Raw genomic sequence first — 24,793 nt, 5'->3', positions numbered from 1 at the left:
GGTGCAGAGCAGAAATTTTCTGTTGTTGGATAGTTTTGATGGAAACAGCTCTGCTAACGAAGTTACTCTTAATCCCATTTATCGATCAGTTCATTTAAGAGCAGAAGCACAGCATGATGATCCAGTTATCACCCTGACAGAAATTCACATTGATGATGATGACGAGGAGTTTGTGCTTCACATTCTGGTCTGTGAATCTGTGTTTCTTAACCTTTACAATAAATACTGGTGTACCACAAGGCTCAGTATAAGGACCTGTGTTTTTTACTGAATCTGCTCAGAATGCTGAGTTCCTTGGAAAATGTCAGTTTACATGCAGATGATGCACGGATTTATTTTCCTAATTAATCCTACAGTTTCCTTATTTGACTCACACTTGAACGTATAAACATACAATGAATTTTCCATCATGAGTAGCCAGATGATGTCAGATACACCCCTGGAAAATGTCGGCTTTCATCTGAAAAGAGTAGCCAAGACCTTTTTAATATATTCTGTTAACATTTTCACAGACAGTGTAAAGTTAATTTTTTGAATGTGAATTCCTCCCCATTCATAAAGCCTGTCAATTCACCTCATTACAGAAACATCAGTATGAATGCACCATTAATCTGATCGGAAAATGACAAAAACGAGCAAACATTAATTATTTAGGAAGCTTTTTGCTCAGTTTTAACAAACCTCACAGGGGGTGGAATCTGGAAAAACAAAGACTTTCCTGCATTAGAAGAGATGCTGAAATTAAAAGACACGAGGAAACCACTTAAATTTCTGTCTTTATTACAATTCACAGATTGGATAGAAGTTTAAGCTCATTTAAATAGAGTTTATCTAAAGGATACAAAAGACACATACAAGATGATAGCAATGCATTCCAGTGCATCTTTCAAAGAAAATAATAAAAAAAAAATCCTGGGATGTTTCCTGAAGCTAGAGTTAATTTAGCCTAATATCACTGATCAGCTGACTTCACATCTGAAAATCTGAACTAGTGACAGTTTGTACAGGAAAGAGAGCCACATCTTAATGGAGGAGAGTCTCGATAAACTGTTCCCGTGGTTCATTTACCCCCTTTACTTCACTTAGCCTGTTCCTGTGGATTTCTGTGAGCAGATTATAGACGTCAAAGTTACATCCTGTGGTGTTTCTGCATATTAGCAAGGCAATTTGTAGTGTGTGAGCAGCTAGAATCCTTTATCAGACGGGAATGGGATGCTATTCCTCTTGAAAAATTCCAGCAGCCGCTCTCCTCAGTGCCCAGATGTTTACGGACTGTTGTTCAAAGAAGAGGGGATGCTGCACAGAGGGAAATGTGGCCCTTTTTAGAGATGTGTTACCGCCATCAAATTCAAAATGAGCTCATATTTTCTTAAAATTGTCCATTTCTCAGTTTAAACCTTTAATACGTTTTCAGTGTTTTACTGTGAATAAAATACGGTTTCATGTTTCAGCTTCACTTCACTGTTGCTGTGTGTATTTGAAGACATATTTAGTACAATAATAATGGAAACAAATTAGAATTACTGGGTATGTTTTGTTGTTTCTTATGAGCGACTGCACTGAGTGCAAAGGAAGTGCACTTCAACAAATCCACTGGAAGCTGCCCAGTATAACTGCAGCGTGACAGGCATCAAAGCAATAACCTTCCAGCCACACTCGCACTTCATAACATGGTTTAAAGCTCCCAGAAGTGCAGAAATAACGGGTTAAATTAAGTTAAAACAGCATTAAATGTTACAGAAGGAACAACACACTAAAACACTCTTTTGTCCTACATTTGTGTTTTAAAGGCAGATGACAGCACTTAGAACACCACATATTTACTCATTGTTAAACCACAGAACCACTAGAGAAGGAGAGAGCCTCTGGACGGCCCCTCGCTCTTCACTTTAGTCCAGTTCAAGACCTCAATGTCCAGAACCCAGGAGATTAATCAGAGCCCTGGCCATTATCCACCTCGAAAACCCAAGAACGTAAATCCTTAAAAGTGATTCTGGAGTTTTAATAAACTCTGACAGGATGTTCATTTCGCTCTCGGTCTTTCAGAGATGTAATGTGGCCCCTAACTCTGACATATCTCCTCATAAATCAGTTGATCCAACATGAAGTCAATTAAATTCAGTCGGTCCAAAGTTAGACGCACAAAAGAAACAATGATAATGTCATGAATTACGTCACTTTAAGGCAGCTGTTCGGGGAACAGATTAAAATCTGCAAACGAGGGAACAATTTATCACAAACTTCTCTCCTGTAAGACGACACTGACACCGTCGCTCAGCGCGAGACAAAGAGCCGAAGGACGACGGCGTCTGCTCAGAAAAACTAAAAATCGACCTGTGGAGAAGACACAAGAAGGAAAAGTACCCAAGTGGTACAACAGAGTACATCAGAGTACTACAAAATACATCAGAGTACTGCAAAGTATCTCAGATTAGTCCATAATATCTCAGAGTCCCTCTGAGGGACGGTTCTCTGATTATTTTTCAATACTCTCTGCAGTACCCTGATTACCCCAGTGTTCTGAGGCACACTGTAGTAGTACTGCATAGTACTGTGGAATACCTCACAGTACTGCGAAGTATTTAACAGTACTTCAGAGTAAGACCAATGCAGAGTAATCAGGGGACTGTTGAGTACTTCAAAGTACTGTGGAGAGTACCTCAAAGTATTAAAAAAAACCCCTCAAAGTACTCCAAGGTACCTCAGGAGACTGGAATACCTCAAAGCATTTTACAGTCTTTTACAGGAATTCAGAGTACTGTGGAATATTTTTGAGTACTCTAGACTATTTTAATGTAATTAGAGTACTGAATAACAGTCAGAGTGATGTGGAATATCTCAGGATACAGTGGCGTATTTCAGAGTACTAATGAGGAACCACAGAGTACCAAAGACTCTCAGAATACAATGGAGTGTTGCAGAGTAATCAGAGTACTGCAAAACACAGAGGAATACCTCAGAGTACACTGGAGTATGTCAGAGTAATCAGAGTATTACACAGTAATCAGAGTACTGCATGGTACTGAGGAATACCTCAGAGCACAGTGGAGTACAGCAGAGTAATCAGAGTACTACATGGTACTGAGGAATGCCTCAGGGTACAGTGGTGTACTGCAGAGTAATCAGGACACAGAGCAGTCAGTGTGAAGGCCTCGGTAACTTAAAGATGTGGTCATGAACAGAAACTCGTCGGCGTCTTCGTCAGTAGTTTGAAACCACGATAGTGGGAAGAAGGTCCGAGGCTGCAGCAGAGGATTCTGGGTATTTGTGGACGCTACATGTCGGGAGGCGGGGCCTGTTTGAAGTGACTCTGCTCTTCGTTAAGGCAAATTGAAGGAGGGGAAACGCCTGCAGCACACACATCACCACACGCAGCGAGTGGACGCACATACACGGGTACTGTGGGCGGGGCAGGAAGGTCCCGTCTGCAGACAGGAAGTCCCAAAGCAGCAGATCGATCATCAGAGGTGGCTCGCCGCTCTTGCCACAGCCTCCGTGATTACCAGTGTTTCAACATTGAGCTTACTGTATGTACACATAAATACAGGATGAGGAGTAATGACATCACTCCTCTGGGTGGAGACAGGTGAGCCCACCTGTCGCTGTGTCTCAGTCTCTGATCTGTTCAGTCCTGCAGCGCCGAGGTCCTGCCAGGCGGCGGCGCTGTGGCACCGCGGTGGGGATCTGGTGAGCGGGACAAGGCAGGACGGGAGCCGAGGAGCTTCCGGTCAGCTCGTCTGAACGCTGCTGAGGTAACTTTGAGGGGGCGGAGCTTTACTCGGCTTTCTTTATGAAGATCTGAGAGAGGAGAGACGGCGAAGGCGTGAGTCACAGAGAATCACTAAAATAATAACGAGACAAACCCGCCTGACCTGCTCAGCATCAGCTGCTTTGCACGATCACACAGGAAGTATGGTGGGGGTCCAAACCTGCTGCTTTTCACTCATATAGCCTATCTGACCCCTCACAGGGGATATTCAGAGGATATGATAGATTTATTAAAGTTTGAATAAACTTTAATGAGAGGAGCAGAAACAAGCGCGGTAACCTGGATGTTTGATCAGTTTCTGAAAAAGCAGGTGGCTGCTCAGAAAAGGTGAGAGCATTCATCACAAGCTGTGCCCAGTTTCACGTGTGGCCCTGTATCTCTAAATCCAATCATTATCGAGACTGATGCGTCTGCAGCTTTGCTTCACAGCTGATGGGCGAGCTGCAGCACGGATTCAAGCTGTTTTTATTTTCAGCCACACTCTAATTATCGTTCCATCTGGAGACTCACAGGTTGCTTTCCCAGTGTGTTGGCCGCATTACTACAGGAGAGCTTTCAGTTAATATTCACTGTGCTGTCATCGTTTGTGCGTGGATCTTATCTAAGCTCTGATAAGACATGACAACTGTCGGCCTAATAGTCAACTTTACTGCAGTCTGTCACTAACTGGAGCTACTGTAGCTGATTCAGGGCACAGCTCTGCTTCCTGAACTATCAGTCCAATGAAATAAAAACAATAAATTAATTTTTTTTTTAAATAAATCTTTCAGAAAACCTGCTGGACACTGACATCAATGGTACCAACTTTCTGTCTTTTTCTGGTGAATATACCTGAAATTAGTTCTTAGATTGGGCACTGGGACCACATTCACTGAAAAGGACTTAATATACTGGACCAGTTTGTACAGACAGAGTAAAGAAAGGATTACAGAATACCCCGGAGACTTCAGATTCCTCTCCAAGGACTTGTTCTGTCAATACTCAGCAGTAAGTGTGGATAAATGTCTCAACAGAACACTGTCTTTTGGTTAGTTTTAGTTTGATTTAACTCTGAGGCGATCTCACCTCGCTGAGGATCACCCAGACTGGTGAGTCCGTGATCACTGAGAGACGCATGGCCTCCAGGGGCCCGAAGCTGGGGTCCACCTCCCCCTCTGCGATGCCATTATGGAACGTTCCTGGAAAAGATGAAGATCAACAGGCTCAATAACCTGACAGGAGAAGTGAGGATGGTTTCAAACAGAAGTGCACTGTGACAGCTTTTTAATTTACAGAGATTTCTACTGTCATTTTATTTCATCTGCCAGCGACCAAGGTAAACACAAGGCAGTTAATGGTGCAGCATCCTCTTTGTGATCTATTTCATCCATTTAAATACAGCAGCCAGCAACCACATGCCAACTGATACACATTTTCCCCCGGTGACCTTCCTGCCTAGGTTTTCTAAAGTCTTGTTCTTTGCTGTTTCCTGTTATTTTGGACATATCACTTTGGTGATTTTACTTCCTGTGTTGTCCCTCTGTTATGACTGTCTGCTCTGCCCTCATTGGCTTCACCTTATTATCCTGGACCCTGCACTATGAAATGAGATCCACATATCCACAGTATTTTTCTTTTATCCGGATTTATTTACTCTAACATCAGTAATCAGGATAAATGGTCACATGACCCATGGTTTCACTCATAGTTATAGATAAATGTACTGACAGCAGACAACTAAGTATTTCCAAACAATAACAATAATAGTAAATAAAAACATAGTAAATGGTTTAGTCCATGTGTAAAATTTATATAAGTTCAAGTCTTATACAACAATAAAATGACTGTACAGTTGTTTGGAGGGAATAAAGTTGCTGATCATCAGGGAAATGCGAATACAACAGATATGTAGTCATTTTACATTTAAAGCCCACTTTGATCTTAAAACCCAGACCTAACCCAAAAGTTACCTGGGTCAGAAGAACACATGCTTCTGTTCTTCATTATGTACTTTCAGTCTTTGTCAGGCTTCTTCTTCACTTGATTTGGGTGTGCTTTATTCTGTTTTGTCTTTCTGTACCCTTGAATAGAATAAAACTCACTTTTTGTTTTGGTCACTAATTTTGTGCCTGTGTTTGGCTCCTGCATGACAAAGAACATGCTTCACAAAAATACTGGCGGTGGGAAGTGCTCACCTCCAGCCTCATAGTACATGCACCTGTGCTATAAATGTAGTATAACTCCTTTTTGAGATATTGTGCCTGAAAGATTTTCAGAAAACTTCACCTCTGACCTTGATGTCACTGAGATTTTACTAGAAGCATCTATAGTATAGACTTGAAAATCCTACATCGCCTCGTTCTGAAGTTATTGTGTTCACAAAATTGCACCACCCCGCCCAGCCGCCCTGGTGGGACGACGACCCCAAGGTTTTCAGACTGAGGGGTAAAAACTGACCCCTTGATATACCTACTTTTGGCTCAGATAAAACATCTTATCTTTAACGAAGGTTTATTTGAATCTTTAACCTGCTTTTTTAGCATTTTAAAAGGGATTTTGAAGTAATTAAGGGATTGTTATGCTTTCTGTGCAGATTTACAGGGTTATTAATGGTTATTAAGACCCATTACGTGTTCCCACCATCCATTTATTGACCCCTGTGGTTCCAGCTTTCTCTGAGCCTGACTACCAGAAAAAAAGCCTCAGTCTCCATCAGACCCTCTCTGGCGTCCTGCCGGTATCGGGTCTTCCCACAGAGGTTGGTTTCAAGGCAACTGAACCTCAACAGAGCAATAATCCCTCAGAGGATTTATTTACTAGGATTATCATGCTGGCAGTGATGCTTCCAGGTAGCGACTGTAATCCTGACAGAGAACAGCATCTGGGGAGCGTGTTATTGTTTATCACAGGGTATTATCTGATATTATTGTGGGTATTATGGTTTTCACTCAGTATCCAGACTCGTGTATACGGCTGTCTGAGAGCTGTCCCCAGAAACACAGATCACACAAAGGCTCAGAACATAGACAATAAAAAATAATCAGACGGCAGTTCTTGGGCTGACATGGGAGCTTTCTTTTTGTTTCTCCTACAATAAACGCCGACAGAGGCGGGAAACAAATCTTTTAAGAGGATGACATTTTACACTTTCAGGCAACAAGCAGCAGACTTCAGGTCCACTTCAAGTCTAGATTAAAGCACAGGAAGCAGAAAGGAGGACGAATGGAAATACTCGGGTATGAATTCTCCAGAATTCTTGAGCTTGATTAAATGAACTGAACCAAAGTCCATCCCAATCATCTGATGGGTGATTACATTTTTAACTGAAACAATGCAAGCCTAACGGTGGTGCTAGAGGAAAAGTGAAAACAGTTCCCATGCTTCCCCCTCAGGACTAATCTCTTTGTGAAGGAATTTTCCACAAAAATTCAAAGCGTGTTTAAGATGCCGAGCTTCTTAAAAATGAATTTATATAAAACAAAGTTTGAGCTGCCTAAAAGTTTCTGTAAACTTTTGATTTCTGTGGAAGTGACGGGAACATTGACCTTTCCAGGACAGAACCACGTGTTTGGGCTCTTTCAGGCTCGATGCTGGGACATGACAGACTGGAGGAGGAACCTGAACTTCACTGAAATGAAGTTCCCTCTTCCCTTTCTGTAGCCCACCCTCCTTCAAACATGCCGATTAGTCCTGACTCTCTCAGACGGTTAATTCTCACACAGAAGATCTCACACACTGAAATTGGATGCAGGTCTCCTGAAGGCAGCACGATGAAATGAATAGAGTGAAGGAGCGCGGCTGGATCGATCCGCCGACTCATCTGAAAAATTGATGAAGGGGATAAAGAGCTGCTGGTAATTTATGATGTCAGCCCACACTGGCGCTCCTTCCACCTGCTGTAGGCCAGTATCTTCTTTCCCTCTGAAGTCCTGATTCCTTCAGGTGGATTCAAACATGCACAAAACAACGTCTTTCATGCAAATAATGAGAGAGAAAGACAAAAAGACGACTGTGATCCAGAATAATCTAAAAGGGTAGATGAGCTAAATAGGCCAGAAGCTTCAATGTTTGCATTCATATAATAGAAACTGACCAAGGATGCTCGGTGCTCCCGATGCAAAGAACAAATGAGCAGATTTATTTTGTTCTGTTGGTTTTATTTCAGTTTTTATTTATTTTAAGTCAAATAACTTCACACAGCATGTCAGGACACCTTAATTTATTTACTGAAGGTTCCAGTTAATCCTGCTGAAATCAGCCCAGCTGGAGGAAAAACAAATTCCCGTAATGAAAAGATAAATCTGACAGTCTGCCAATGTGTGTGAAACCCCGAGGCTACACTGAAAATCCAACCTGTGACATGAAATCTATTCCCGGCGAGTTTATTGATCGATTGACTGAACGCACCTACGCACAGTCTCTAACTTTTTGTGATATTCTTTCATCTGCTCATTTTTCCTTATAAATAAAGTTTAAATTTTTACTAGCATCATCCTGCAAGGCCGGATTTCTATCAGATGGAAAGCGGACCGATGTAAGATCTCAGCACGATACCTGACTTTTTACCTTCTCACATCCACAGTGGAGCCAAGTTTTGGCCTTCAGCCTGTCAGTTTTTACAATATAATGCAAAGTTTTCATAACAAAAGTTGTTGTTCAGCTCTTAAAGTTTGGAAAACACCAAACCTGTCAGGCTGCGTGCTGGTTAAAGATGTGCAGAACATCACTGTTAAATTATTCAATATATAAAAATAAAGGAGGAGAGGTTTGTGGGTTTTCGCCTTGTGAATCACGAAACCTCCAAGAGCTGAAAAAATACACCAAATAAAAGCGCCGCGCCAAAGCCTGCAGTTCCTCTACTGTCCACCAGAGGCTCCAGCAGTCAGCCAGTCCCCATAGACCACCATGTTAAAACTTTACAGCAGAAATAAACATGTTTAGAGCTTCATACAAAAATGGTTTTGGTCTCTGTAGATAATTTAATAATTCAAAGCAACGGTACAGTTATAAGTCATCTGTTAAAATATTATATAGGCTTAAATTATTATGCTTTGTTAGGGTTGTGGCTTCTTTGACTGAAAGGTGGATGGAGACACAGGTGACTGTAGCTGCTAGCTGTCACCTCATATCACTGGAGTCCCTGAAGTGGACCTCTGGATCGTGTTTGTGCTGTTGGAGCATCTTTAATAACATCATCTGACCAATAATATGGCTGCTGTGAGATTACTGTACTAACTGACTGTCTGAGATCCATTTTTTTTAAATTTTATTTTATTTGGATGTGACTGAGCGCTAATTATCAGATGTGTCCGTGTGTGTGATATGGCCAAAGGATTTAAAATGGAAAGACTACAAAGCAGCGAGTGAACAGTCTATGGTCACAAACACAGATGATTCCTGAGAAAACAACTCAAAATATAATCTAAAATCAAATTAATGCGACTTTTTAGCGCACAGGGCTCAGATATTTGAAAGATCAGCTGTTCCAAGGTGCTTTCTTTACAATAATCCTTGCTGGGAGGTGAAATATTCAGCACTGAGCTCTGCTGATTGGCAGTTTTGTGGAGCTGCTTACAAGTACAGGTTCTTAAAATGGTCCTGCAGTGGAGAACAGCCGAACTGGATCAGCTGTAAAGACTGCGTGTCGAAGTTCACTGCACAGTTCAGGAAGATAAAAGAGTAAAGGGAGCGTTTTCCCTCCTTGCAGATGTAAACTGTGACAGCTCATGTGCAGGGAAAGAGCTCATTACAGCTCCTCGAATGCAGCAGTCAGTCACACGTCCTCAGCTGCTGCTACACCCATCACTTTATGATGATCAGGGAAACTCGGTGAAGCTGCACACAGCTGGCTGCTGTCTGTGTGCCATCACTCACCGATTCTGATGAAGCCGTCCTCGGTCCGATGGTACTTTGGCGTTTTCTCCTTCCCTTCTATCAAGGCCTCTTTCTCTGCCTGGATATTCTGGAAGCAAACGAAACACCAGCCGATCAGTTAATCAATTAATTTGACTCTGTGTTTGTATTGTTAGTGTGTCAGAAAGAAAACGCCTCATCATTCAATTATAAATCTAATCTAAGGCCATTCATTGAAAGCTGGAGAGTCTCAATTATAGTTATAATATGGAGAAAACTCATTTTTATCATGGATCAGTAAAATCAGCTCCTCTCCTCCAGCTATGTTTAACTTTTCTATTTAGATTCAGAACTTTTGTTTTCTGCAGCTTTGGGCTCATTTTACACACTAAAAGTTTAATAACTTCTCATATAATGGGGAAGGGATAGCTCAGTAGGTAGAGTGGTGACCCCGTGACCGGAAGGTCGGGGGTTGAATCCACTGAACGGCTACCCTGAGGTACCCCTGAACAAGGTACCGTCCCTACAAACTGCTCCCCAGGCGCCCAATGGCTGCCCACTGCTTCACTGAGTGAATGGGTTAAATGCAGAGAGGAATTTCCCCACAGGGATCAATAGAGTATACATTATTAATATTATTATTATGAATACAACAGCCCCACGGTTAAAGGATCACACTAAACTTGTAACATTAAATCAGGTTTTTACTTGAAATAATGCAACACTGAGTACCTTTTTCTGAAAAACTGAAACCTTTTCACTTTTTTCAGAACCTCATTTACCTCCTTAAACAATCAAAGCACTGCGGGGTGCATGTGACACACCTCAAGTCAACTGGATTTGTTTAACTTTAAAATACTACCAAAACTCCTGACAGGAATAACAAAGCAAGGGTGTCACACATCCCGAGGATAGCTCGTTTCCTCGTTCCTGGTAAAAAGCACAGTTAAATTCTAAGGTTTTATGTGGAAGGGTTTCCAGGAGAAAGTCTTTTCTCTGTAAAAAGAAATTGCGGCATGGTTTAGATTTGCAAAGCTGCTTCTGAATAAACAACAAGACTTCTGGAAATCTGTCCCACAGCTAAAGCTCAGACCAAACTGGGTCATTAACAGGACAATGATCCAGAGCAGCGCAGCAAATCTGCAACGGTCCAGTCAGAGTCCAGACCTCAACCGGACTGAGATGTTGTGATGGGATCTTCAGAGAGCTGTGCATGAATGAATACTGCAAACCTCAATGAACTGAAGTAACGCAGTATAGTGAGAAACTTATAGTCACACAGAGAATGATTGTTTCAGGTTACGCTGAATCACAGGATCTGTCTGAAGAAGCAACAAGAACAGAAACACAAACGCGAGTCGTTGACGAGACACAGGCGGAAACACTCAGAGAAGACAGACAGGAAGTTAATGTATAGGCGACACAAGAAAGAGCAACATTAGGAATTAAAGAGGATATTTTTTTAAAAACTGTGCAGCTAAACTGAGACCGCAGTGCCGTTTGTGTCGCTGTTAGTGAAATATGACTGTGTATCTGATCAGCACTGCCACCAAAAGCCCGAACGCATCACCCGCTCTGCACTTTATATATGTGTTTCACACCTGTTACCATGGTGATCTAGCCAGGTAAAAGAAGCTAAAAGGAGATCCACCAGTGAAAACTCTGACTTTAAGCTGCTCACTCATTAATCTTGCTGCTGTTTCTCGTGCTTCCTGTGCCGGAGTAACAGTACTCATAAAGGCTCTGGAGCTTTCCCATGTGCGCACACACCTGCACTGTTTCCTGTCCTTGCACAGACTGAGACGCTGTCCCGGCTGCTGATCAACTTCTGAATGGAGACACTGCCTCAAGACGCACTCTGACATTTAAACCAACATCAGTTTATCTGCTCTCAGCTGTCGCAGCGATTATTCACACCTACAGCCTCAAAAAATCCAAACAATACCGCCGGTTCGACATAACGGTTTAAATTATCACATTACATATATATTAATATGATAATTCAATGACCTTTTCACCTAAAATTAATTCTTTTCAGCTCACCTCCATCATCCTTTTATCAGAACAGCTCAATTACTGACGACTCCACTGACACATTCACATCATGTTTGAATCACAAATGAAAAAAAGAGATAAGTGTGAATGAGAGGGGGGCAGGTGAGTGTAAATACATGCGGTCAACCATCCAAACCACGAGAGATGAAGAAAAGAAGGGGGTGGAACGGGTGGAGATGAGCATATACGGATATACTGATGGAGCTGCCAGGTAGGAGGACAAGAGGAGGACCTCAGAAAGGATGCTGTGAAGGAGGTCATGCAGAGGGTTGGTGTGACAGAGGGGGAAGCTGGGATAGGAGGAGATGGAGGCAGAAGAAGACTGATCATTTTTGGACTCTTCTCAGGCGATGATCTGATGATAAAACTCGACTGCAGGTTTTCTGTGCGTTACTAACTTGATACACAGAAAAGCCGAAGCCCTCTGATGCCTTTACAACAACAGACAGATGAGCTTCATATGAACTAAACCGATTCAGCTCCACAAACCACACTTTGACACGTTTCGGCCCCGAGAGCAGCCACAGCATGGACGATGAAATTTCTAACAAAATTTAGCAGTAATCGTGTTTTGTGCAGCCACGTTTTCTGGCGTGTACCTGCAGTTTTTAGGGCAATCATCCAGTCCCACCCCCTCCTTCTCCTCCTCCCTTCCTGCTCTTGGTCAGCATTACTGCAGCAACCGCCTCCCTCCTCCAGCTCTGGTCTGCACGTGTCTGTGTGCTCAGCTTCCTGTAAGCGCGTACCGATTCTTCTCCTCGTTTTATCTCTCCTGTTGATCTCGGTAGGAGCTCCTCTTCCTCTCAGTGCACCTCTCCCGCCCCGCTGAGGCTCTCGGCTTCATTCAGCCTTTGTTTTACAATCGACCACAGACATAAAGTGGCAGTGATCCATCACTCTGCCTCCTTTTCCACACACCACAAACTGAATCTGTTTTCACTTATAGCAGGCACTCATGGCAGAGTCAGATATGGTCTCCTGTTATAGATAGAAATTAATCTCTCGGTTAGGGGCTTCCTGGATTACTCCGGTTTGTTTCAGCCTGCCTGCCTCGTCCTTGATGTTTCTAAAGGCTATGTTAACTTTGCACTCTCATCCTTTGCTGTCATTGTGATGGATACTGGGTCAAAAAGCAGAAATTTCACCCATCTATCCATTAACTGAAAACCTCATCCAATTCAGTGCTGCAGGAGCCTATCCCGGCCGTCACAGGCTAACAGAGACAAAGACCAAATTAAACTGAACCTCACGCATGTCTTTGAACTGTGCTGGAGGAAGCACAGGGAGAACAACCTCCTCACAGACAGGCCTTAGCCTGGATTCAAACCCTGGACCTTCTCGAGGAGAGGTGATGCTGCTAGCCACCACACGAGTGGGTGAAGATTGTTCTCAGTTGACCCTCTGCTGGACTGCACCGAAATTATCTTTTAAGAAAGTAAGCACATCTAAAAGATTTTAAACTTCTATACTTTTACCCAAAACAGCTAGCAAAGAAGCATGTGGACACTTTAAGGCTTCCCAGGATGCCCCACTCATTAAAACTGTATCTGAACACTCACATCGAACGGCAGAACCTCCACCGACGTGTTGAAGAGTTTGTCTCCTGGATGTTCGATGTTTCCGCTCCGGAAGAAAAACCTGAGAGAAAGAGAGAGAGGTGATATTTCAGTAAGAGCAGCAGGGTCGGAGGGAAGACTCTAACCTGTGGTACTCCCCCTATCCTGTCCTTCGTTACTGACCTTTCGATGCGAACAGGTGTGAAGAATCGCATCCGTATGAAATCCCCCGCCACCGGGGTGAAGGCCCAGAAGAAGTCCTCACCCAAGTAGGCCTTCTCCAGGGTGAAGTGCTGGTAGGTCTTCAGACTGGTCGTCACCTCCGCCAGCGGGTTGGCGTGACCCTTATGGAGAGTCTGTTTCCCAAAGTCCTTATCCTAAAAAATCCCCCAAACAAACAGACATCACATGACTAAATCATTTCTTCAGTATGAAGTCACGCCTTGCTGGATACTTCTGCAGCTGCACGTCTGAATCACTGCACAGCTGACACCGCTGTGCAGTGACCAGAAGATAATTCGAACCGCTGGTATCATCGCCAGACGCGCTCGCTGTCCTTGATGACTAATCCACTTTCGCTTCAGTGCAGAAACCCTTCCGAAGAGCAACAGAAGCATGATGTCATGCTATTCTGGTGCACTTACAGAGACTTTTCGTATTCTGGATATCATTCAACAGCAGCACTGAGTGACCACGCACCGACCTCTGAACCTAAACTCATAACGCAAGACTGCCGCCAACAAAACGAGAATGTGATAGGATTTTAACTGCACAGACACAAACAGCATGAAAACAGACTCAGTCCATCAGGATCTAATTCAATCCGAAGCCTTTATTAGATCACAATATGCTGTAAAAATCCAGCCATGCCACTCTGCTACCATGCCACCTCATCGTAGATGAAACATGAAATATTCACAAAACCTTTTTCACCTTTAGATTATTAATGAGAGCGTTTCCCTAGTAGAAATAATAAGATTCATCTAATGAAGAACAATAAACACCTCTGTTAGTTTTGGAGTTTAAAAAATGAAGGCAACGAAGCAGTTAAACCTGCATTCTCATCAAATGATGTGGCATCCTTTCACTAACACCTTACCCAGCCTATATCACTACATATATGATATTCCTCCTCATAGTTTTACAAAGGTATCACGTCAGCGTGGATACAGCGTTTATTTCGTTGATGCAGTTTGTTAACAGAATAAGTTCAGTGTGAGCAGGCTCCGTGTCCGTTATGCTTCTACACTCCAATAACATTACTCTCGGTGATAAACATGCACTGGGAGGCACAGTGCCCTCTGTGGTCAACATTTCATTACCAAATATTTGTGTTACAGGTGAAATGACAGCAGCAGCTGCAGGTCTGACTCCTGTCAGCAGTGGCGGTCCTAGCCCGTTTGGCGCCCTGGGCGAACACTCCCTCTAATTGTTATTGATCCCTTTACCCCTGGTCCTAAAGAGTATATTTATTTATTTCCTTACTCTTCTTATATTTATTGTTTGTTTACTTGCACTGCTGTAACTGGAGCCTCGTCGTCTCGTCTCTCTATATACTGGACCTATATAGTGGAGATGACAATAAAGTTTACTTTGACTTCAGCAGCGAGGGCTCTCGTGCTCACTTTTCCCGTATAGAATTTCGAAAAAACATCGGTGCAAATTATAAGTCTGTATCATAATGTCTGGCGTTTTCGTGTTTGTTTTTATTTTGCCAGTTGGTTATTTGATGCTGCTCCAGCCAGCCAGAGAACACCCCCCCGCTGCCCCGCCCTCTCCTCCCTGTGCCACAAGCAGGTGTTGGGAAGGTTACTTTCAAAATGTATTCCACTACAGATTACAGAATACATGCCCCAAAATGTATTTTGTAACATATTCCGTTACTCAATGAGAGTAATGCATTCGGAATACTTTGGATTACTTAATATATTATCAGGCTTTTTACAACTACATGAATGTACTATTGCTGTGTGATTTATTATGATTACTGAAGGTCCGCGGCTCCGAGCCGTAGTAAAGGGACCTCTGACTAATAGTCGGTTCCGTGTAGGGCTCGTAGCTGAAAACTAGCTTTACTTTGTTGTCTGGGTCAACTTTGCTAGCGAGAGACAGCGAGAGACAGAGAGAGGCGTTGAAAGGCTGCTCCAACGGAACTTATTGTTTCGGAGGAAAACACGAACACGGTGTACAGTCGAGTCTTAATAGCTTACTTACAACTGGGCTCGTCAGGCACTCTTCTTGGCTGCAGTGGTTATTATTATATTTACATGCTTCCAGCTCCCGTTTCTGCTCGATGACAACTTTTCCACTCTCCTTTTTCTCCCTGCTCACGCTCACAGACACATAACGGGTATGGCAGTCCATTCTCGCTGCAGCACGGACTACACTGCCCATGAGGCTACATTCTTTAGGGCTATGCCTGTAGCATTCTGCCTATTAGCTTAGCACAACAACAAAAACAACAACAACAAAAAGGGGCTCTCTCACCCAGGAAACAGAGAGAGAGAGAGTCACCCAGTAACCATGGCAACCGTAACGCTGCCGCCTGGAACAACAGAACAACAGCACAAGCAAAACCCAAACAGTCCTGACCCGCCACAATATGAAACAGGAAAATACCGCCGTGTAATCATTTATTTCAACAAAGTAACTGTATTCTAAATACTTTTTTTTGTTTTGTTTTTTGCCGATGCCCGTGAGGCCGCCCCGGGCTACCGCCCGTTTCGCCCGTATCAATCATACCTCAATGTCAGTGTTTTTGCCACCACCATGTTGAGTTTGTAGAACCAGAAGTGGTGCTAAGCTATCAGCTAATCCAGCTAACCTGGTTAGGAAGCTCTCCACATCCACAGTCACAGATTTCTAATTAGCTAATTAGCAGTCAGTAGCATCCAAATAAAATCCTAAAACTGGAGCGTAGACTTCTCGGACGGTCTGTTAGTACAGTAACCTCACAGCAGCCATATTATTGGTCAGATAATTGTTTTTTAAAATGCTCTAAAAGGCTCCAACAGCACAAACAGACGCCAAGTTCAGGGGCTACGATTAGCTGAGGTGTAAACTAGCAGACAGCTAGCAACTACAGCCGCCAACAGAGGCCACGCCCCTAACAAAATAAGGCTTAATACAATTTAAAGTGGTGAGTTATAATTAAACTCACACCTGTGGTGTGTGGAAGAGTTAAATTATCACAGACCCCAAACCAGTTTGTGTTTTAGGGTGTTAACATGTTTAATTCTGCTGTAAAGTTTTAACTTGGGAGTCTATGGGGACTGACTCGCTGCTGGAATCTCTGTTGGACGTTAGAGGAACTGCAGCTTTTGGTGCTTCATCACTGGTTTCACCTCCAGAGGCTGATGCTTTTGTGTAACAGTTGTGTGACTTTGTCTTGTTGTGGTCCTGTTTATGAAACTTGGTTCTCTCAGACATTGTAGAGTACAGATGTTAAAACACATCCCATTCACAGTTTGCTGTTTGTGATGTGTGAAATGTTTTGGCTTTGTTCATCCGCTGAATGTTCTGTCAGAATATTTTTTATCGTTTATTCTGCTTGATTTGAGGTTTTCTGTCTGAGCTCTGCCTTTTTGACCCTACCTGTCACATTTCTTCCATTTCTGTCAGGAGGATTTTATAACGTTTCTGTTGTTTGTGAACAAATAATAAAAGAGAAACTCAAATCTGAAGCTTTTCCCTTTTATAAACTTTTACAGCTCAGCATCATATCAGGTTTTAAAAGAGCAAGTGATTGGTGATGTCTGAGACTCTCTTATAAGAAGCTCTTATTTTCAGATCTTAAAGTGGACCCGCTCTGCTTCTCAGTACTTCCTGTCATAGATCTGCTGTTCTAGCAGAAGATGTTCACATTAAACACGGACAAAGTTTATAATAATGAGATCAGAGGTCAGGCTTTACTGTGCTTTAAATGCTCAGCTTCAGCAATTTTTTTCTGGCTGTGTGTGAGGGTAATCAATCAGACGAAGATCTTCTTAAAGGGGGTGGAGCTAAACCAGTTTGTTTCAGACAGTGGATGACCTGAGGAGCTGCAGCAAGTCTGGTGTGAGATACAGAAGGATGATTCTGAACTGTGAATCATGCAAAGCTGCTCGGGTGGAGCTCCAGACTAAAAGAAGTGTCTGAAGATAAAACTGAGGGGATGAGAAGAGGATGATTATGAGTTTAAACTCCGGTTAAAGGAACGGTTTGGCCTTAGAAATAATTCAGTCGTTCTCGCTGACAGTCAGTGAACAGATATTTGTTCAGTGATGAGTCCTTATACAGCAAACCAGCAAACTCAAACACCGTTACAGCTGAGTGTTAAAGTCTCTGCAAGCAGAGGTCAGAGGTTAACTCAAGACATTTAATGACTTTGGAGAAATAAAACTCTTGAATCAGTTTTGTTATTTTCACTCCTTCGTCCATGAACAAGTCTCCAGACTTAATTTTCCCTCTTAATTACACGACTCTACAGTCGAATAAATCCGACGTCCACTTCAATTCCTCCCATTATGACTTTAATTTTAAAACTCTGGGTTGATGTTCTTTCTGAAGCGGTGAACAGTTCAGGCTGGAGGGTAATAGCGGAGTTAGCCTCCATAGTTACACAGCCCCATGCAGCCGGCCTCTGCGCTTCAATCCCCACAGCGAGGAGGCTCTGGGACGGGGCGGCCGGATCGATATCCAATTGATTAGAGCAGATTGCAGCACCAGTCAGCGGGCTAATATCCACCGCGCTTAACACAGTAATCAGAGGCTTTAAACGGAGGCGCTCGGGCCGAGCTGCTGGCAGGAAGCGAAGCTGCGAATGACTGCAGAGGCTTTCAATCTTCATCTCTCCAGAGACGCTGGACTGAACTCAGACTGAACCTCACCCCGCTCCAAGCTCAGGAAACTCACACTGAGGCCGTCCGGGTCAGAGCTGAGCTTTAGAACAGAAGAATAATCTCTAAAATAATCTGAAATGACACCACGGGTGGCCACGCTGCCTCATTATAGCTTAAATTAGAAAGAATCTTTAACTAAAACACGACTAAAAGATGTCGCCTGCCCCTTGGAAACAGATGAAATAAGCACCATTTGTTCACCAGCTCCACAGCAAGGCTGTGAGTCTACCTGAGATTCACCAAAATAGATGTGATCAAAGATCAAAGATCAACATTCACAGGACGTTTGTGCCAAACTTTTCTTAAAGGGTCAGCCGGTGCACTGCAGCAGACTGCAGGCACAATGGGATTCGATTGTTTTGTTTTGATTTATTGACTTATTTCTGTCCTTTTTGAGACGAATCCTTTATTCGAAAATAAATATTTTAAGAAATTTGGATGGGGCTAGAAATTAGGTTGTAGCTCAATTCCAGTAAAGTTATGAGTTGATTCGGGAATAAGAGCAAAAACAGGATGTTAACCATGCTGCAAAAAGGACAAAAAGAAATCATTGGGACGCTCGACTGGTTGCCAGCTGGTTGTTTTCTGGTTATGTTCCTGTATTAAAGTGAGGCTGCTGAACGACTGCAGTAACTACGTCAAGATTCATGGAGGAATTTCTGAATTTATGCTTCACATTTGTGAGGTTCTGGTTTTATTTTGAAGGTAAGCAGTTAATATGGATTTGTGTTTATGCAGATAACAGCAGTTTTGTGACATTTATCAGTTTATTAAAGGTGGGAATCATCAGACACAACACAAAATACTATCACAGTACTTCACTGACAACACGATGTTATTACAATTTCCTAACAGTTCTTCTGATTACTGTAGTGACATATATTGTAAATTATCACCTTTTTAAAGTGTAAATTATGTCCTCAATGTTAAACTGTCCGTTTAATCCAATAAGATAAAGTTATCTCACTTCACTTATTTTTTGCTGCAAAATGCCTAAACTGTTACTAAAACCTGTAATAATATGGAGTCCAGTTGGCAATTACATGTCATCTGTTTCTCATAATACAGCAACTAGCTGCCATAAATAGGTGAAAGTCACATGCCTGCTGTGTATATAGACAGACATTCACATTTAACTGTTACATTTGAGCTCAGCAACCTTCCCAGTAGTATAACCAGAATACAACCAGCTGGAAACCAGAAGACTTGAGTCCCCTCATTGACAACGACTCATTCAGACTGATGTGATCTGCAGCCGGTCCAAGCCAGACTGCAACTGTTTGCAGAATGTTTGCCTCCTATTAGGCGAGATGAACCCTCGGCAACTGACTGCAAATGATTGCAGACCTGGTCTCTGTCTTTGAAGCAGCCATTTCAAAGGCAGCAAGGTTGCACGTGGCTCGTGGGCGTCCAGGTGTCAGGATCAAACTGTATGTAGCGTGTGGATTGTGTTGAGCTACACGGTATGTCATGTCTGGCAACTATCCAGGGTCACACCAAGAGAAACAGGAACACAGGAGAGAGACGGCCTTATAAGACGGGAGGAACAGGAAAACAAGCTGGAAAAACATTCCTGATAAGTTTTTATATTCATGGATGTTTCCGTGTGTCTGCTGCTAATAGGTGTTTGTGGTCGTCTTCGGGAAAACGAGGCTCACAGAGCGGCACATTTCCCGTCGTGATATAAATACAGCTGCGCTCAGAGAGATGCTCAGTCATTACCTTGAGTTTCTGAATCTTTCCAGCCAGGGACGAGTGGGTGCCGACATGCTGGAAGAGCGACGGCTTAAACCGAATCCTCAGGTTGGCTTTCTGCCTGTCACAGTGTTTCTGAAAGACAGAGAGGGGGGAGATGCAAACAGGTACATTTACAAACACACAATCCTCCCAAATCTTCAACTACAAAGCGTCCGTGCAGCAGCCCTGCAGTACGAACGCTGTCACGTTAAACCGCTTACTCTCAGACTGGAAGCACGACTCACCCTGCTGTTAGTAAGGAACGAGGGAACAGGTATGCTCAAGTATTCACTGAGGAGACGTTAACCACTTTTAGTTTGAACTTTGCCCTTAGTACATTACAACTAAAAGTTAACTAAACTGTAATAAAACAAAACAAACCATAAAGAAAGGAGAAATCTAAAATACAAAGCGTCATTAACTGTTGTGAAGGAGTATTTATTTTTAACCCAGATAATGTTTAACCTAAATAATGTTTAACCTGTTAGTAAAAAGTAATCAGCCAATGAAAACAAAGTAAAACTAAGACTTCTGACTAATCCCACTGACACCCCTCCTCCTCCTCCTCACCAGGATATATTCATTTATTTCCAAAAATTCATGTGACCACAGTTTGAATTTCACACTTTAACTGTGTTATTAATTACCACTGGAAAGGTTTCGGTTTTGAAAACCAGCTTTGAGTTCAAATAAACTGTTGCCACTTTGTTCAAAGCTCTGTTTCTCAGTCAGGAATTTGTGTCCATCGACAGAAGCAAATCAAACTGTGACTTTTTCACTTTTTTCCAGGGGACTGAGCTGAAACACTGCACACACTCTTTGTAACGCCAAAGCTGATTTTACATTCTGACTGAAAATCACACAAAGGCAGCAAAAACACGTCAGTCACTTGTTCGCCACCAATATGCCCCACTACCGGATCGCTAACACACGATGTGCTTAACAGTGTGACACAGGTGCCACTCAGAAACATAACAGCCTCATATGAAGCTCCGGAAAGTTGGAAAATTGTCAGGGCCAATAACAATCTGAAGCCTTCATCGATGAAAAGACTTCAAAGTGTTGCTGTTTACATACTTATGCACATGTGAGAGGTTTGGCAGCTGACAGAATGGTTAAAAGTCTGAGTTTTTTTGTTTTTCTGGCTGATATTGTTTTATATACAGTAGATATCATGGTAAACCCTTCATTCAGTATTGATCTCCTCTGTTTTTGATGGTTTCTGTTGGATCCACTCACCGCATCCTTCTCAGGGTTGCACACTTTGACCCACATGATGTGGTCCAGCAGCCAGTCGATGGGTTTGTCTTTGTAGAACATCAGCATGAACTCCACGATGAGCGACAGGTCCAAAGACTTAAACATCTTACCTGCACAGAGAGAAGCACAGCTCAGTGCAAGCCCTTCATGCATTTTGGTTCATCGAACTCTTTGACTTACACTCAGATACTTAGATAAGCAATGAGCTCCCCAACAGAGCTGCACTCAAAAAGCATGTTAGTGAAAAGATGCAGTGATTCAGAAACAGTTTGCTGGTTGGATTCTGGGACAGTATAAAAGCTCTGATTCCCATCATCCAGCAGCAAGAAAGTCATAAGTGAGAGGTCACAACAGCAGCGACACATCAAGATGGAGCAGTGACCTTTATTGTCATTCATCAGTGCCATACTTAAATTTGATCCTCATATTTCATACTGCTGCTCTGTTTTCCTATGCCCAGAGGAAGTATTCAGATTCTTTATTTTTAGCACAAGAATCAAAACTACAAACTAAAAATATTCCTTTACGAATTAAAAAAGTATGAAAACAAGAAAAAAGAAATACACACAGAAGTAAAAGTACTCCCATTGCAGATAATGATCTACCTTAGCTGAGGCAGCTAAAACAGGACATTTGTCATATTTGTTTTAAGAATTTCAGCGGATCCTCCCAGTTATTCGGTCTGTTTTGTTTTTCACTCATTTTGCTAATAGTGTGGGAAGTCATGCTGGAAAACTTAATACCAACAAATTCAATTTGTTCTGTTAGTTGGTTTACTAATAAACAGATTTCACAGGGTTTCAAGTAACAGACATTTTGAATCTATGAAAACATTCTATGCTCTTTCTTAAATCTATGAGAACATTCTAAGTCTTTTTGTTACTCTATGAGAACATTCTAGCGGTTTCTTGAATCTATGAGAACATTCTAGGCTCTTTCTTAAATAGAACAATCTAGCTCTTTTTGTTACTATGACAATGTTACAAGGTTCTTTTTTGAGAACATTCTAGGCTGTTTTTTTTAAAAATCTATGAGAACATTCTAGACTCTTTCTTGAATCTATGGGAACATTCTAGGTCTTTTTTTTAATCTTTGAGAACATTCTAGGGTGTCTTTTCAAATGTATAAAAACATTCTAGGCTCTTTCTTAAATAGAACAATCTAGCTCTTTTTGTTACTCTGAGAATATTACAAGGTTCTTTTTTGAGAACATTCTAGGGCTTTTTTTTTAATCTATGGGAACATTCTAGGTCTTTTTTGATATATGAAAACATTCTACTCTCTTTCTTGAATCTATCAGAACATTCTAGACTCTTCTCTATGAGAACATTCTAGCTCTTTCTTGAATCTATAATAACAGTCTTGGCTATTTTCTTGATCTATAAGAATATTCTAGACTAATTTTTTGTAGCTGTGGGAACCTTCCAAACCGTCACCTGTGACAATATTTTACAATTTTGCATTTGATCTAAAGGGCTGCATAATGAAATCAAAATATAATTGAAATGACCTGAATGTGAACACTCTTCCAGTGGTCTTCAGAAATGCAAGTCACCAAGTGCTTTACAAAGGCAAAAAACAGGCTGACATACAGAGACTCCTTCATTTATTTGAGAGATGCATTGGGTTGTGTATTGCTGTAGGTAGTATTTTGTGTGTTAAAGTTGGAGCGGTCATAACGATACATCCTCCGGCTCTGATAACATAGACAGTAAACTGCTCAAAGTTGCAGCCAAGTTTGTGTCCCTTCCTATATGTCACATATTTAATAGATCTTTGGCATGCAGCTTATTTCCATTGCAGTGGAAAGAATCGAAAATAATTCCCATTCCTAAAAACAAGAACAAATAACAAAGAAGTATTTCAACAACTACAAAATGAAACTTTTGAAAGCAACTTATGTAAAAAGTGCGACTCCTCCTTTCCCCGAATTCTTTATGACTTGGGTCAACGCAAAGCTAGAACGAACCACAGAGACACCGTAAACACATTAAACACATGAGAAACATGGAAATTATTTGGGGTTTTTAATGTTTGAATGGTTCTTTTTCCAGGGTGGAGTGATTGCACAGCATCCATCATCAATGACTTAAAAAAACCGAATTTATTTTGTATTTTCTCAAATCATTAAACATGCTGCTGTATAATCCTTCCACCCTGGAAAAAAGAGTCATTCCAAAAGCTCACTAAAAGCCCAAATTACAACGATATTCATGCTGTTGATGAGTGGATGCAAAATGCTCACCACGACTCTAAATGTGAAATACCAGTTAAAATAAAAACTGGAATCATTGCTTATTTGCTGTTCCTTTTGGTTACTTTTTGGTATCTGGTGGACTAGTTGCTGCCTACAGACGAATAGCTGTGCTATTCAAAATTAAAGCAGCCTCGGTCTCTCTGCCTGATGATTGCTGATTGGTTTATTTTCAATAATTATCTTGTTAGTTTCTGTTCAGCTGCTCCTGAAATCTGAAGGCATGTTAGAATAGTGCAGCAGGGGTCGCTTATCCTTCAGATTTATCACATTTTTACTTCACCTCGCTGCATGAGGGGAGCTGGAGCTTTATGCCACTGCCACTGTCCAGTTCATCCAGCTGCCTGAAATAACTTCTCATCACTCAGCTCTTCAGTCTGCTTGTTTCTGTTGTTTTCTCTGCAGAGTCAGGCCGAGCTGAAGGAAACCTTCTCCACAAACGAAAGGTCAGAAAGTGAGCCGCACAGTCTCCACAGACTGAAACAATGACGAGGGCGAATTAAAAGGCCAGCAGAGAGCTCTGCCATACTCCTGCCCCTTCTACTCCGCCCTGATACATTTGGACAGTTGAGCCTCTGGAGGGTCGGATGTTCGACGAGGCATTGGAAAAAAAACTACCCCCTGCAGATGTGAACGAGGCTGAAGAGAAGCTAAACTTAGCAAATGCAAAACCCAAATTCAAACACTTGAATTAGAGAGCAGCCCCGCAGCGCCACAGCTCTCCCTCCGTCTGATTTAATTCAGTGAGTCAGCTTCACCCTGATGAATTTATTAAAGCAACCACTGCTCGCAGGCGACTCAGGGTCAGGGAGGATTCGTAAGGTCACAGCCGAGGACCAGAGGGAGGCCCGGAGGTACGAAGAGGAGCAGGAGGAGGAGGTCTGTGATGCTCAGACAGTCAGAGATGAGCACAAACATCCAGGTGTGAAATCAACATCATCCACCTCAGAGATGAGACTCATGCTGTTCTCCATCTCACACGCCTCCCTCTGCATTCACCTCCATCCCTCTTTCTATTTCTGTAGCCCTCGCTATCATTTTTCCATCAAATCAAATTTGAACGAGCCAGCAGGAGCAGGCAGGCGAAACGCTGCCAAAATCCGTTAAAGACAGGTGAACCCTGTAACCGATTCATTCAGAAAACAAACAGACTGCTGAAGGAAATGTTAGAAACACCAGCTCCAAATCCTCCCTCCTCCCATCACCGCCGACTGCTTCTGCCTCTCATTCTGCTTCATTTCTTCTTCTGCTTTGATTTATTCTGGAGCAGCTCAACACACAGCAGCATGCTGTTAAAACACCGACATCAATCTCAAGATTTCCAAACAAATCTAACACCAAACTATTTCCTGTTTTGTTTTTTCTAAACACTGGCAGATAGTAGCCTCAGTTCTCAGTGCTGGATGTTGCTGGTTAGTGACTGCAGTACCTCTAATGTCCACTAGAGGAA

At 42.3% G+C, this 24,793-nt stretch overlaps 1 protein-coding gene across 1 annotated transcript in view; it reads right to left on the bottom strand.

Annotated features, from left to right (window-relative positions):
• Positions 1 to 776: 776 nt before the first annotated feature.
• The window catches only part of mgat4b (alpha-1,3-mannosyl-glycoprotein 4-beta-N-acetylglucosaminyltransferase B), a 107,717-nt gene continuing 83,700 nt past the window's right edge, over positions 777 to 24,793 (bottom strand). The window contains exons 9-15 of the mRNA XM_006797617.3: positions 21,069 to 21,199; positions 19,815 to 19,922; positions 13,396 to 13,589; positions 13,216 to 13,294; positions 9,623 to 9,710; positions 4,835 to 4,947; positions 777 to 3,798 (exon numbers count right to left, since the gene is read on the bottom strand). Of these exons, the coding sequence (XP_006797680.1) occupies positions 3,775 to 3,798; positions 4,835 to 4,947; positions 9,623 to 9,710; positions 13,216 to 13,294; positions 13,396 to 13,589; positions 19,815 to 19,922; positions 21,069 to 21,199 (737 nt within the window). The 3' untranslated portion in view covers positions 777 to 3,774. The remainder of the gene's footprint in view (positions 3,799 to 4,834; positions 4,948 to 9,622; positions 9,711 to 13,215; positions 13,295 to 13,395; positions 13,590 to 19,814; positions 19,923 to 21,068; positions 21,200 to 24,793) is intronic.

Source organism: Neolamprologus brichardi, chromosome 2, assembly GCF_056152115.1.
Source record: "Neolamprologus brichardi isolate AB-2024 chromosome 2, ASM5615211v1, whole genome shotgun sequence".
NCBI classification, from domain to species: Eukaryota; Metazoa; Chordata; class Actinopteri; order Cichliformes; family Cichlidae; genus Neolamprologus; species Neolamprologus brichardi.
The sequence above is the reverse complement of the archived record's forward strand: the minus strand, read 5'-3'. Positions and strand labels throughout refer to the sequence as shown.